Raw genomic sequence first — 14861 nt, forward strand, 5'->3', positions numbered from 1 at the left:
CTACTTGGACACTGCTGACTGCTGCAGCCAGGGAGGGTGAGCCCTCCCCCAGGCCCATGGCGGGGGGGGGTGGGGGGAAGCGCAGCAAGGGGTCTCTACACTGGCCAGTCAGGGCTGGCTGTCTGCTCGGCTGCTCCTCTGGGCTGGGAATGATCCAGCAACCTGCTGTGAGCACCCCCAGCCTGATGGCCTCTGCCAGTGCAAGCCACCTCCATCTCCTCCCAACGACAAATGTGATTTGTGTGCGCTCTTGAACTAATCTAGGGTACTTAGAAAAAGCCACAAAAGTTGCATTGAATCTGCTTCGGGTTTTTTGAACCTCTGTACCTAGCCTGGGTCTTTGTATGAAATTTAGAAGGGTGGCCAGAGAAAGAAGACATTTGGTCTTTGATTCATGATTTTCTTAAAGAAAAGATGGCAGATAATGCCTTCTTATGTACTAGTAGACACTTTATCTTATTACTAATTTAGATCAAGGAAAAAATAGGCCAGTTTTCTCAGTGGACAAAAGCTTATAAAGGCAAAGAAAATTGCATTCGTCCTTTGTATTTCAAAACCAAAACACTGAAAAATGGCTTGGTTTATGTAAACCAGATTCAGGAATTCAGGACACTTTTTTCTGTATTATAAAATTAAAAAAAAACAAATAGAAGATAGTTACAGCAAAGCTCTGGTGCAACATGCAGGTAGTCTTTTTTTTTTTTAACTAGAGAAGTTATTTTGCTTGCTAGCAGTGGCTGTTGCATTCGGTGGGTACTTATTCCTGCAATGTAACAGGGATAGCTTTATATAACCTCAATTAGCGCTGTCTGACTGGGGCCAGGAAATAAAGACCTTTATCCAGGATTCCTGTATGTCATGCTTTACCGAATGGTGTTATTAGGTACTGAACAAATAGAGATTAAGCAAATGAAGATGCCTAATTCTCACAGTGTGGAAGGGAATATGCCACAGAAGTGAAGGCATTTGCTGGACAGCTTCCAAGGTATCCTAGAAGTTAGTAATAATAAAAACAAAACAGGGAAAGTAAAATTCTCCTAATTACTCATTTGTGGTAAGATTAGAAATGCACAATATTGTCCAATAGAAACAGAAGAGAAGAACAACTATTTGGACATAATTAAAGTTATGAAATACATTGAATTAATTGAAAATTGTCATTTAGTAATGACCTTTAAAAAAAAAAAAAAGAACCCAAAAGCTAGTTATCAAATGAGACCATTGACCTTATGTTACATATCTGGCTAATAAAGCCAAAGCATGAAAATATGAATAATTAATGGTTGCATAAATTAAATATCAACTTATTTTGTATAACTGACAGCTAATTAAAGCAAGGTCATTGTGGAAAAAGGACTTTAAATAAAGTGAATAATGGGCATTTGTTAGTGAAAACCATTTGCCCAAATAAGAGCATTTACCAAATTAAATGTGTGTGTTCAGTAAAGCCTAACATGACCTAAAGACAGAAAACACGGATAAATAAATGGCAAAGACCAGATTTGTTTGCAATAGATATAGAAGCAATCAAAACATAAATGCAAAGATGCCAGCATGAGAGGTTTGATGTCATGCCTGCAACAAAAGTAACAATTTTACAGATCTGTGGTATTTTCAGTATACAGTAATTTGCAAAGAACTATAAAAGCAAAATACATCCCATCAACACAGAATGGGAAACACTGAAGATAATGATGGTGGAGGAACATAATTCTTTGTTGTGTGTCTTACTATTTTTTAAATGAAGGTTTCAGAGTTGTGTAGTTTGTGAAATTGGACTGAAATGAACAAAAAGCAGATTTCAAAATAAATTCTGGAGCTGAGTACAATTTGATCACCACAAAGATACAAAAATAAGTGACTGTTGCAAACAACAGAAACAAAAACAGCTTTTGTAACAAAGCCACACTGGAATGTATGTTTAAGAACAAATACTAGTCTTCAGCATATGAAATAGTGGAATAAGAATATTTTGCTAAAATTATAAGATTATATTAAGTATGTAATATGTTACATGAATAGCAAAACTGGTGTACACATTATACAAAATCCAATTAGAATGGAGAGCGAAATAAAAACTGAACAAGACAAAAAGGTAAAATTAAATGTAACTGAGCATATTCATACACTAGGTGAACAGTATAGTCATCATAATAAAATTGTACATACCTTGAAAGGAATTAGTTAAAGCACCAAATGCAAGTCTATTAGTGAGGAGTAGAAGCAGTAGATGAGATCACATGTAAACTTAAAAATGCAGAAGTTAGACAGTTGATAGTCCATCAGTTTTAGATGCAGAGTGAGGATTTTATCAAGTCTGAAAGATGTAGTTTTGCATTTTCTGAATTTTTCTTCTGAATGTTTTGGGTTGATACACATAGTAAGAGAATTACATATGGGGTTTCCTTAGTACTGGAGGCATACCCTGAATTTTTGACTGTTTGGATGACTTGCAAAATAATTGCTGATGGTCTATTAATGTTGGCAAAAACTGAACATATTTAATATCACAGTTAAATATTTCATAGTGTTTTGCAGTGTTCCATTCAGAACATTGTTTGAGGAAAGCACACAGTGGTAGTTACATACTTAATAACAGAGATGCTTTTGGGAATTAGAAAAAAAGGGCTGTAACAGGAGCATCTCTACTAAAATATATTTAAACTGGCAAAGCAATCAAAATTGTTGGTTCAAGTTCACAAGGGTGAACTTGCAGAATAAAAATTCAGTAGTCAGTGTTTACAACTGCTAACACAACAGATCACTGTTTGTAGTTATAAATGTTTCTATGCAGAAATCAGTTAAGTTTCAGAGAAAAACTAACTCTAAAGCCAGTGGTTAAGAAACCCAGATGGGCTGTGGGAGATTTAATTTTCATTCCCCGGTTTTTGACTTGCATATGCCCACCAGCGCAGACCCAATAGGAGAGTTGGGAGAGACTGATTCTCTCTGCCCAGGGGTTAACAGTATTGTCACTCCCAGGCTTCAAATGTAAGTCAGCCCTTCAAAATTGCAATTTGAAAAAAAATAAAATATGGACTTAATTTTGTTATTGCCTAGTCTTTTTGAGCGATTAGAGTTTTTATTGATAAGTGTTTCTAGCTGTGAGGGCTTGTAACAGGTAGCCACTCTGGTCCGGGCTAAAATGTGGCCCGCACAACTGTTCCTGGGGCAACCACCCACCTTCTCACCTGCCATGCCTTGCTGTTAATTAATTAATTGATGTTAATTAGCAGGAGGCTTCCCTTGTACTGCCCCGCTGCCAGGGGGCGCTATCTGTGGCTCCGTTTCCTCCCCTACACCGCAGTCCACACCTCGCCGATGGAATAGCTGTTATGTCTCGGCCTTATCACAATCAGGCCCCTCTTTGGGGCTTCTCAAGTGTTGCCCCCTCCTCTGGGGCTCACCACGCTTGCCCTAGGGCTTCTCAATAGTGCCCCCTCTCTGGGGCTTGCCACGCCCGCTCTGGAGCTTCTCAACAGTGCCCCTTCTCTGGGGGCTCGCCACGCCCACACTGGGGCTACCCAAATGCTCCTCTCTGGAGCTGGGGTCTATGTACCCCATACGCTGTGTCCCTACTGGCGCTGGGCTCCCCACGCTACTGTGGGTCCCCTATGAGGCCTCCTCCAACCCCTAATAGCCTCACCCAAACCACCGGTGTAACAACAAAACGAAACAGAAACTCGAGCCCCTTGGCTATAACCTAAACATAAGCCGCCTGGCTATAACAACATTGCTCAAGCCTCTTAGAGCTGCCATAAGCTGTACCTGCGGTCAGGCTTCTTCCCGCATCCTGGCTTAGGGAGCTCCTGCCTCTCTGGCTGCTGGCAGGAAACTGCCTCTGGCCTCCTGTCTGTGCTTTATATAGGAGCCAGGCCCTGTCCCTTTCCATCAGCTGACCTCCTGGTTGCCCTGGCAACCCACAGCTGGGGTCCTTATTCCCTGCTAGGGCTCTTTCCCTGGCAGTTTCCCCTCTCTAGGAGCAGGGCACCTCCGTGCTCTGTGACAGGGCTAGAAATGTTTTTACACAAAAGGAAACTAGGTATCTCTTATAATAACTGACTTCAGGGGCTAGAACTTTATGAAAAACAATTACAAATTTTGAGTTGGCAATGCTCTGGTAATGTTATCTGCCTTCATTTCCTTCTGTGTGCCTTAATGGGCTATATTCCATCAGTCTTAGTTGGTGTCCTCTCTGCATTTTGTTTAGTGGGGGAAGAGGAAGGGTGAGAAGGGGACTCTGAGGAATAGTAGCCACTGGAGTCAATGGGCACTGGCACCTGTTGTGTACTTGAGAGAGAATTTTTTTACAACCCTGAAGCATAGCATGCACCTAGGGATAGGTAATAAATAGTTTTTTTATCAGTAATTCTGAGTCACACTTAGATTTTACTTAGTTTTTATAGAGAATGCATTACTTATTTTCATATTCAAGGCATTAGTGGCTAGTTCTCAAACTTCCTGAGGCTGAGCAGACACTTTTTTATTTTCACTAATCTTTTCCAAAAAGACTGTAGTTCTTATTGGAAGGTGACACATTAAAATTCATAGAAACTAAAGTTACTATTTAGCCACAGATCATCTATAATACATGTAGGAATGGGTTTCTCTCAGCTGCCTGCTGCCAGTGGGCCCTGCTACACATTCAAATTAAAGCTGGGTAGAAACCAGCTATAGAGTTGGTCCACATTTTCATGCACTAACTTTATAGCTGGTTGCATGTTTTTATATCTGGATAGTCATTTTTATGGTGTGATAATTACTTTGCATGTGTGACTGGTTTAAATTTATCATGCCATTAACTAATTAATGATGTAACATATGCAATGTGTAGCAAGGGCCAGTGTGTGTCAGTTATGCTCTGGAAGGATCTGCATCTCTGGGGCTAGGGACAGGCATTCAAAAAGCCTGAGCCTGAATTGATTCAATCTTTGCAGTTTAACCTGGGTAGGCTAAACCAGTTTGTAACTGTGAAGACATCCCCTCTGGACTGAGGAAATTCAGGCACATGCCTGCAGTGGCTCAGGCTAGAAGCCAGGGGGCACTAGATCAGCCCACCCTTCCCTTCCATAATGCTGAGCTGAGGTGGAGGGGCGTGGCTAGGCCCCAGCTGGATGCTCTGATTAGGAAGGGCTTCCTCCCCCTATCCTTGATAACAGAGCATTTATCAGCTCTATTATAAGCATTTATCACCCCTTCAGAAAAAAGCCCTTCTCATTAGTTCACACTCTTCTTAAACAACTTTTTGCAAAGAAGGGAACATGTCAAGGAGGGACATTACCTGTTGATTCGCTCCAAAAATTCCTAAAGACACTGTCCTCTTCTGCCTTACACAGACACCTCTCAGCATTAGCTAGCATACCACATGCTAGCTATGGTCCCTGCTGTGGGAGGGAGGAAGGAAGGATCCCTGCTTCAGCTGTGAGCAGTGGGGTGGGGGGGAGGGGGGAAGCAGGACGAAGCCAGACAGTCTGTGCTTGCAAGTCTCTGCTGGAGCTCCAGCGAGGAAGCAGAGAGTTGGGGCCAGCCCAGGTCTGGAGCACAGAGGCCTGCCCAACCCAGAGAGCATGCCAAGATGCTGGGGGAATCTGGTTTAACTTAAACCAGGAAGTGGTCTGGGGCAGACGTTGCATAAACTGGTTTGACCCAAATCAGTTAAGTCTGATATTACATTTAACCAGGTTAATCTCAAACTGGTTTCAGCCATTTTCAAACTGGTTTATGTGCACTGAATATCTGTTCTGTTATAGGTTTAAATCAGTTTCTGGTCACTTAAACCAATTTATGTGTAATGTCTGTCCCTAGCCTAGAGAGGTAAGAGTCCCCCTGCCCAATCAATTCAGTATTTCTATTAAACATGCTGACCAAGATACTAAGATATTATGTTCTATTTCTGTTATTTTGTCTGTTTTTAAAGAACAAACTGGTGTGTACGATGGGTAAAATAACCTCTTAAGATTTTTATAAATGAACTTCCAAATGAAGGAGCCATACTGTTGTAATAATAGACCAGATCATTATATTACTACAAAGATCACTCAAAGCATTCATAATCCCACACCAGTTATGCATTTCTAATTTATTAATATGCATTGCATCATGCTTTACTGCTGTAGCAGCCATTATTTTGATCTTTGAGTCTTGGCAAGAACATGTAATGCAAAAAATAATTGCTACTTCATTTATTGTCATGAACTCTCACAGAAACTTGTGTATACTTGCAGTATTATTTTTATTCTAGTGTAATTATGTATAGCTAATAATCTAAAATAGCCAGACTTTTATTTTTAAAGAAACAACTAGGTTTTAATGTGTGTATATATATATTTTAAAAACTATGGAAATCACTTAACAACTGACAGAATTATAGTTATAATGGTCCACCCCAAATTTCATGTGTGCCAATCAGCACAGAAGATTGTAAATAGTTTGTGATAGTGATTGACTTTTAATTAATTTTAAAATATATTGATTTTATCAATTACAAAATCTACTTTATGCAGCTGAAAGCTGATCTATATTTATTTTGGCTTTGAGACTATAGAAGCTACATACAGCTTTACAAAATATGATAGGTTTTGCTTTCTTCTTTCTCCTGAAATACTTCCTAAACTTGTTGAACAAGTTTGCTTTAAATATTGCTTTTTTCAATCTTCCTATTTTGATATACAGCTTTAATTGTCATCAAGAGAAAGTATTCATTTTAAAATTAGTTTGTTGTTGTGGCAGTGAATAAACATAAATTTATTTGTTACGTCTTCATGAGTTGCCAGCCTGTCTTTTCTAATTTGGCCATGTTGGATCTGGTGCATATTTCAGTGGCAGATATTTGATAATGGTGATGAGGAGGAGGGGGATACATGTTTCCTGTTGGAATGCTAACAACACTCAGCTCTTTTGCGGGAAATGTTGGTTTAGGAGATAGCATTCATCCCATCAGCACTGCAGGCTGTTATGTTGCATGGAGTGGCACTGTTTTTTAGATGAACTGTAAAGTTGAAGCTCTGTGATCCTTGAGCAGTCCTGTAGTGAAAACAACCTTTGCTTGACTGGCATAATTTGGAAAGCCAGTCAAGCAAAAGTAGTGTAACTTTTCAAATAGAGTGTGTATTATTGTTTTGCTCTTTCTTTCAGTTCAATGCTGCCAAGTATTTTGTTTCAACTAATGAACATACATTTAAACTTGAGTTGCAAGTAATAATTAAACAGTCTTATTTTCACTCTAGAAATGGTTGTCTTTCCTGAAGCATTTCAAATTTTTGTGTTAAGCTTTTTGGATGATAGATAATAGGAAGTATTTATGTAAAATATTTCTACATGTTTCTGAGGTTAATTTTAACATGAAAACAAGGCTGTTAACTATTGTCTCATATCTACATTCCACCTGAAGAAGTTTCAGCTGTCCTGAAATCCTCTATTTATTTATAGTTTCAACTCTCGATGAGAAAAGAAGGCCCTTGGCTTGCCCTGGACTTGGTTGTTTTTCACTGGTGGGTGGGTGAACTGTGTTTGTATCTTGGTCCATAAAACACTTTAGAACTATTGCTAAATGTTATAAAAGGAAATATTTAACTCTAGGTAGGGAATAAAAAGAAAGTTATTTTACTCAACAAAGGAAGGTTTTTCTTGCAAGTGACCCTTACAGCAATACATAAAGGCTAGTAAATAATTTAATAACAGGAGATAAGAGTGGGGTTTTTGGAAATGTTCTGTTTCTAAATCTTATCTATGAGGCTCTTTAAGTATTTTTAATTGCAACTGGAAATTTATTTGTATGGTTTAATCTTGTTTAAACCTGTGGTTTGCATACAGTAGCTCAGCTCTGTTTACCTCTGTTAATTGCCATCAAGGACGTTCACAGTAGAAAACAGGACATAAAACTGATGTAGTGACATTCTTCAGAAATACATTTTCATTCTGTATCTCCATCAAGAATCATCCTGCTTACTAGTATTGAGTTAGACTTGAGAAACAGCTAGGCTGCTTCAACAAATTTCCTTCTACAATGAGAGAAATAGGGATAACTCTTGGGAAAAAAAAGTTTTGAGGCTAGTGACAAAATATGTTTGTCTTTCAGATCCCCAGCTCAAGGGTATAGTGACCAGGTTATATTGCAGGCAAGGCTACTACTTGCAAATGCACCCCGATGGAACACTCGATGGAACCAAGGATGACAGCAGTAATTCTAGTAAGTGACTGCTATAGGAGAATGTATTAATCTCAAACACAGATTGCAGATGTAATCGGATATATACGTGCAGACACTATTTTAATGGATTTTGAGGAATCTTGGTGTGTTTTGGTAAGACTGTGTCAATTTAGAATATATGAACCATTAAAATACCTTGTACAGAATCCTTAGCATGTGCGTATGGATGTGTGGGTGTATGTATATGTGTGTAAAAATTACCCAGCAAAGAAGCAGCTATGCATTTTTTATGTCAATAAGCATAAGATTTGCAGAAGTTTTCATCACAGGTCTAACTGTAGTCCCATTAAGGACAAAACTTCAGTTGGACTTGGTGAGAAGAAAGTTAGGCCATTGCTGAATACTTTAAAATATCCTACCATAAACTATTCATCATCAAAGTTTTCCTTTATCTTCCTTGAAAAATTAAAAAAGAGAGAGAGAAACAAAGTAAAAAACATAATTGGAATTCTGATAGGGAAGGCCCCGATTCAGCAAGGTAATTGAGTGTGTATCCAATGTTAAGTGTCGTGTTAGTTCTGTGAAAGTACCTATTTAATTACCCTCCTGAACTGGGGCTAATGTAACTGATCCTGAAGTCCCTATGCTCGCAGGAGTCCTAGTGATTTCAATAGGATTTTTGCAAGTGTAGGGACCACAAGACTTGGCACAATTTGAAAAGCCAGCCAAGCAAAAATAGTGTAACTTTCCAAATAGAGTGTATATTATTGTTTTGTTCTTTCTTTTAGTGCAATACTGCCAAATATTTTGTTACAGGTAATGAACATAAATTTAAACTTGAGCTGCAAGTAATAATTAAACAGACTTATTTTCACTCAAGAAATGGTTGCCTTTCCTGAAGCATTTCAAATTTTTATATTAAGCTTTTTGGTGATAGATGATAGGAAATATTTATGTAAAACATTTCTACATGTTTCTGAACTTAATTTTAAGCATGAATTTTGTAAGATTTGTGGCTACACATTACCCATATATTAATAAACCTTTTGTTTCCTCAGCAGTGTTGGAATTAGAGTTCAGGAATTAAAGGGATATGGGATTTCTATTTTTATTTAGTCAGGCCTTCTGTTTTTGAGACTTCAGTTAATAACACCATATGTGCCTTTTAAAGCATTTCATTCACAGCTATTATACTACTCTTTTATTGGCCTATATTATGTTTTAGACTCTGTGCTGATGTGTATCACTGTTTCTATTTTTTTGCTGTACTTTCATGTGTCTTTCTGTTACTTCATGTGTGTCTATCCCTCATCCCGTTAATGCATCATTTAATTCAGTGTCCAGCCTTACACAGACAAGATTACCATTGCTTTTAATAGCAATCTTGCCTGTATGTGGCAAAATTTGCCTCAAGAATAAGAGTCTTATGTTTGTGTTTTTATGTGTGCATGTCTCTCTTTACTATGATGGCAGTAGCATCAGTAGCCAGAATGTAGCTATGGATCTTTTCAAAATTAATCTACAATCCCTTACTCTCTTCTCTTCTCTTCTCTTCTCTTCTCTTCTCTTCTCTTCTCTGTTTCCATCTATTCCAGTCTTACATGTTTGCTCACAGAGTTTTTCTTCTCCCTTTTCTAGCTGCCTGCCTGGTTCACTCATTCTTTCACATTGCTATAAAATGTAGAATAACTTTATTTCTCCAAAAGCAACCCACACAATAATAAAGGTATTTCACACTCTGAATATATAACTATTGAGTTATTCTATATTTTGTATTAATATGAGTTAGAGATTAGATTCTCTGACAAACTTCTTTCTTTTTATCCTATGGGAGGAAAATGGGCCCAATTCACTCTGAATTTTTATATCCTCGATTACTTCTAGTATATACAAATGGTATAAAACATGAGTGATACAGTAGTTAATAAAACCTATTTGTGTATCACAGGCCAGTCCAGTATTTGCTGGAAATGCATTAAAATGTTTACCAGCCAGAATACATGGAGCTCCACCATAATTTTTTGTAATGTATTAATGCCAACAGTATCTTATCATATGAAAGATATGTTTCACAAATTGTGCATTTTCAGGAATAAATGAACAGCTGTCTGTCACCTTTCAATTTCTATTGCCAGACTTTTTTGTCATTTCTTTTCTTTTAGTTTTTCCTTTTTCTTTACATTTCTGTTTTTCTTTCATTTCTCAGTCTTTTTCTAGAGCATGTTTTTGGTTCTTTTTTGTTTTTCTCTACTGTAGCCAATTCTGTTTTTACTCTACTCTTTTCCTCTCCCATGCTCCCTGACATCTTTTAATATAAATTGTTTATTTTATTGTGGATAGAACCCTTTTTACTCTTTTGTTTTGTCCTTCTTTTTATGATATCCTTATTCTGAGTGCCTATATCCAGTTTTACTGATGAATGTGCTGCATGTTTTACTGATGATTTGTTTGGAATGGGGAGGAGAATTCATATTCTGGCTATTAAGTTTACATGTTACTTATTTGGTTGATCACTCCCCTGGTCTGTGAAGGCATGGAGATACACTGGTTGTCAGAGGGAAGAGAAAGCACCCTTATCCTTGCCAGTGAGAGTGGCTAATTCCCTTGAATATAATTTTGGATTTGGTTTCATAAAACCACAGTTGCGTTATTGCTTACTGTTTGGCATGCAACATCAAATTTCTTTTGTTCAGTGTATTCTGCACTACTGATTGTCACTGAAAGTAGGGAGAGAGTTTTCCCCACACAACAGATTGGCTTAGCAGCTGAGTGCCCTTGAGCATCTGGAGGAAATGATTAAAATGGGATGTTTAAGAGGAGGGAGTGATTTCTGTTTTGGCCAAGCAGATATTGTTAGAGGTTTAATCACATCACTTTTTCTTATTGTTGATTATTTATGCAGGATCCAAACATGTGCTCAACTGTTAGAGAATAAAAAATAGTCTCTGCCCAAAGAACTTGTTTCTTAATTTTAGAGGTACCTCAGTGAGTGGAACAAATAATTCTGACCGCCACAGTGAGGTAGGACTAGGTTAACTATAAGCTCAGGCAGTCATTCAGCTTTGCTATTTGTATATTTAGAGGTTCCATTACAATTCAAAGTTTTTAAGTTGCTTGTTTTTAAATTAAAGCTTATAGGTATTTATTATGGGTGTGTATGTGAGGAACAGGAGGAGTGGGTTATCCAGACTGCAAGTTTTCTCACTGAGGCTCCCAATAGCAAAAGAGTTAATGCTAGACTACTTCTGGATCTGATTCATGGAGGCTTCTCAGTGCAGCTGCAAGAACTGATTTGTCAGTGTGAGCAGTCAAGGAGTTAAAGTTGCTACTGCATAACACCTGTTACTCTGCTATGACACAGCAACTCCCATAGGTGGCAGGGGGGCAGCAGGGGGTGAACAACATCATCCCTTGACGTATGGTCACACCATTAATTCCTTCACTGTGCCACTGTGGGAAGACCCCAGGCTATATCTGTGGGTGTGTCTTCCAGGTGCAAAAGGCCCCACAGTCCAAATCTGCCCTATGGGGACCAAATGAGTTTGACACTCCTGCCCTAATCCTGTTCGAACCCCACTGAAGAGTTTTGAAAAGTGGTTTCAATGGGAGTAGTTAGGCCAACAATGAGTTTTAAAAAAATCAGCTTCTGTAGTCACAGTGGTGACTTTCCTTAGTAAGAATAGGGCCATTCCATTGTATAGTTCATCTTCCATTGTCTAGAAGAGGGATGGGAATGAGTGGACTTGAGGTTGCAATGACTCCCAAGGTAGCTAGAAGGGTTTTTATACTTACTTTCAATAGATGGTATTTATACCTAATTATTCACATAAGGAAAGGGCTGGCAAGGCAGAGGAAGGCAGAAAAAATGCATTATAATGAGACAGATGAGAGCTATGTCCCTAGGTGCACTGATGAATTTTAAATGCCTTCATGACAGGAATACTGCAAAAAACAGAATTGGATTGACTGGATTTCAGTGGAGAGTTGTGTCCTCTTGAGATCCTTACATCTTTATCAACCAGTTGATGATAAAATCAGAAGATGTAGAGTCTAAGCCAGCTGTTGGTTACTTTTTTAAAAGCAAAAATTGGGGTGGTTTTTTTTTAATCAGAGAAAACCAGGATCCCTGTTGATGAGGAAGAAACTCAGTAACATTAAGATAAAGTCAATGTTCACAAAAGTCTTCATTCAATTGGGATGAACAACCTGAGACATTCACAGCCTGATTTTTCAGAGTGTTTTTATTCAGCCATTCATACAAACACCCCTTCGATGTGAGTGAGTAAGTCAATTTGCCAATCTATAACATTGACAAAATGAGACAGAAAGACAAAGTGACTTGGTCAAGGCTGGGAGGTGAATCAATGGTCCCCAAAATTAGAACTCAAACATAATTAAGAACTGGGTTTTAATCCTAGTTTGTGTAGTCTCTCAGTCAGATAAATGAATCTGCTAACTAATAAAGGTTACAAAAAGCACAAAATGATTAGCACCCATAAACAGGAAAAATTAGAATTGAACATACACTGTCCTCTGAATATATTTTCTTCCCTTTACACAGTGAAGTTATTTTTATGAAGGAGGTAATGTTGAAGTGAGGTTGTAGTCTTGATGGTCCATGAAACATGCAAGAAGCAAGAATTTTTGTGGGTGATATCTTTTATTGGGCAAGCTACATGGTTGCGATAGACTTTGCTTTTGGGTATCATAGTACCCCTCCTCTGCAGAGGAAGAGTACTGTGATACCTGAAATCTTGTCCAAGTCTATCCCAACTATGCAGCCAATATGATAAAGAGTAGCACCCACAATAATTCTTTCCTCTTGAATTTTGACTGAGAAGCCATTTTTGTCTCCTCCTATAGCCAGTTAACATAGGAGCAACTGTATCTCTGCCCTATTAGTGTTCTTACTTAATTATTCTGGATGGCAGTACAGTAAATAATGTGAAAGGTAGAACAGTCATATGTTTTAAACTAACAGTCTTAAGCAAGTTTTATTGAAGAAAATACTGATGAGTATTGGTAATTTCTTTGCTATTTATAAATCATTTCCACCTGAACAGACTTTCAAAGGGACAGCAAAAAGAACAGATCTGATTCAAAGTATTTCAGTTTTTAAATTATTCGTGCTAACAAAATAGGCATTAGAAATCTTTAAACATCAACAAGGAAAAACTTGCCATGGGATATATCATGTTACTTATGTATCCACGAGCTTTTACTGGGACCCTGCTTCTGACTGAAACTTTAAGAAATTCGGAATCAAAACCCAGATCTGAATTTTGGCAGTGAACCATCTCTCAAACAACTAAAAGGACAATAAACATTTCCTAACAAAATGTTCTATGTAAGTAATTGCTATAGATATCAGCGTGATGTCTGATGACTGCAAGCATGAGGGGATCTGGCCAGCATAATGATGGATAAGATGCAAAGAGATAATTTCTCTGTTAATGTGCAATACAAATGGGAAAAAGGGAATGGGTGTAGACTAGACCATTTGATTTTCTGCACTCCCAACCATTTATTCAGGACCAAATATTGTTTTGCTAGTGTAAGAGTGGAGTCCTGGAGGAACCCATTGAAGTTAGGCAGAATTATAATATCTGTATTATGAGGAGTAAAGGACTTTTCTCTTGCAATCAAGGAATTATTGTGTCTTAAAACAGTGGTTTTTCAGCCTTTTTCCATTTGTGGGCCCCTAAACATTTTTGAATGGAGGTGTGGACTCCTTTGAAAATTTCAACTGGAGGTACAGACCCCTTTGACTTGTAATCATGGGTATTCACAAACTTTTGATTGGTCATACTCATCTTTTGTGGACCCTTTAGACAGTCTTTGGAACCCCAGGTTGAAAACCACTGCCTTAAAGAGATGGATGAAGGCAGAACCATAGTTCTGCTTCACTTCTGTCTAGAAACATGAGTGAGGTAATACAGCTGCTTTATGCCAAAGAACTATGAAGTAGAATCGTTCTGCTTCAGGAGAAAACAGACATCTTTTTTTCACTAGGGCAGACTCAAAAAACATACCCAGTCCTTATGAATGGCTGTGCCTAAATAGCACAGTTAAACCCTGGCAGAAGTTAGAAAATTGCATTTTGGCATAGAAACAGTATCTACTGAGAAATCCTACACTGCCAGAATCTGGAGCAAATTGCACAGCCCAACTTCTGGCCATGAAATTATAGCATGCTTTGCTAAGCTCAGGAAGAAATATGCACCTAAAATAGTGTTTTCTGGGCATACATATGCATCAAGAATTGTATGCATACTAACCTCCTTAGTCCCACTGAAGTGTAAAATGATTTGTGGAATTTAATCCTGACACTTCACTATGATCAAATGGTCTACATTTTCAAAATTCTATAATTTTGGTCCACATTTTAACAGTTCATATGTCAGTTAAATGCCAGCAGTGCCAGGAGGGTAAATTACAGTTTGGGGACTTTAAAAGATAGCATCATAGAAATCTTCCCTTATTGCTTCCTAAACTCATCAAGGATTCATAAATATAAATCTTTCTAGAGTTTTTTCCTCAGAGGCTGCTGCAGTCACTGCAGTAGGCATACTATTCTTTTTTACCAATTGTTGTCACCTTACCTTGGTTCTATTGCTCTTATTTAGTAGTAGAAGTAGGCAACCATTGATCTTTCTGGATCATGGTGTATACACGTGAGATCACCCACACTTTTGATGCATATGCTTCAGCA

At 38.1% G+C, this 14861-nt stretch overlaps 1 protein-coding gene across 2 annotated transcripts in view; it reads left to right on the plus strand.

Annotated features, from left to right (window-relative positions):
- FGF14 (fibroblast growth factor 14) overlaps positions 1-14861 on the plus strand; it is a 747107-nt gene that overhangs the window by 552555 nt on the left and 179691 nt on the right. The window contains exon 2 of one of the 2 annotated variants that reach the window (XM_006030051.1): positions 8078-8188. The exons of the other annotated variant lie outside the window; for it this stretch is intronic. Coding sequence (XP_006030113.1) covers positions 8078-8188 — 111 coding nt within the window. The remainder of the gene's footprint in view (positions 1-8077; positions 8189-14861) is intronic. 2 annotated transcript variants of the gene reach the window in all.

Source organism: Alligator sinensis, unplaced genomic scaffold, assembly GCF_000455745.1.
Source record: "Alligator sinensis unplaced genomic scaffold, ASM45574v1 scaffold593_1, whole genome shotgun sequence".
NCBI lineage: Eukaryota > Metazoa > Chordata > Crocodylia > Alligatoridae > Alligator > Alligator sinensis.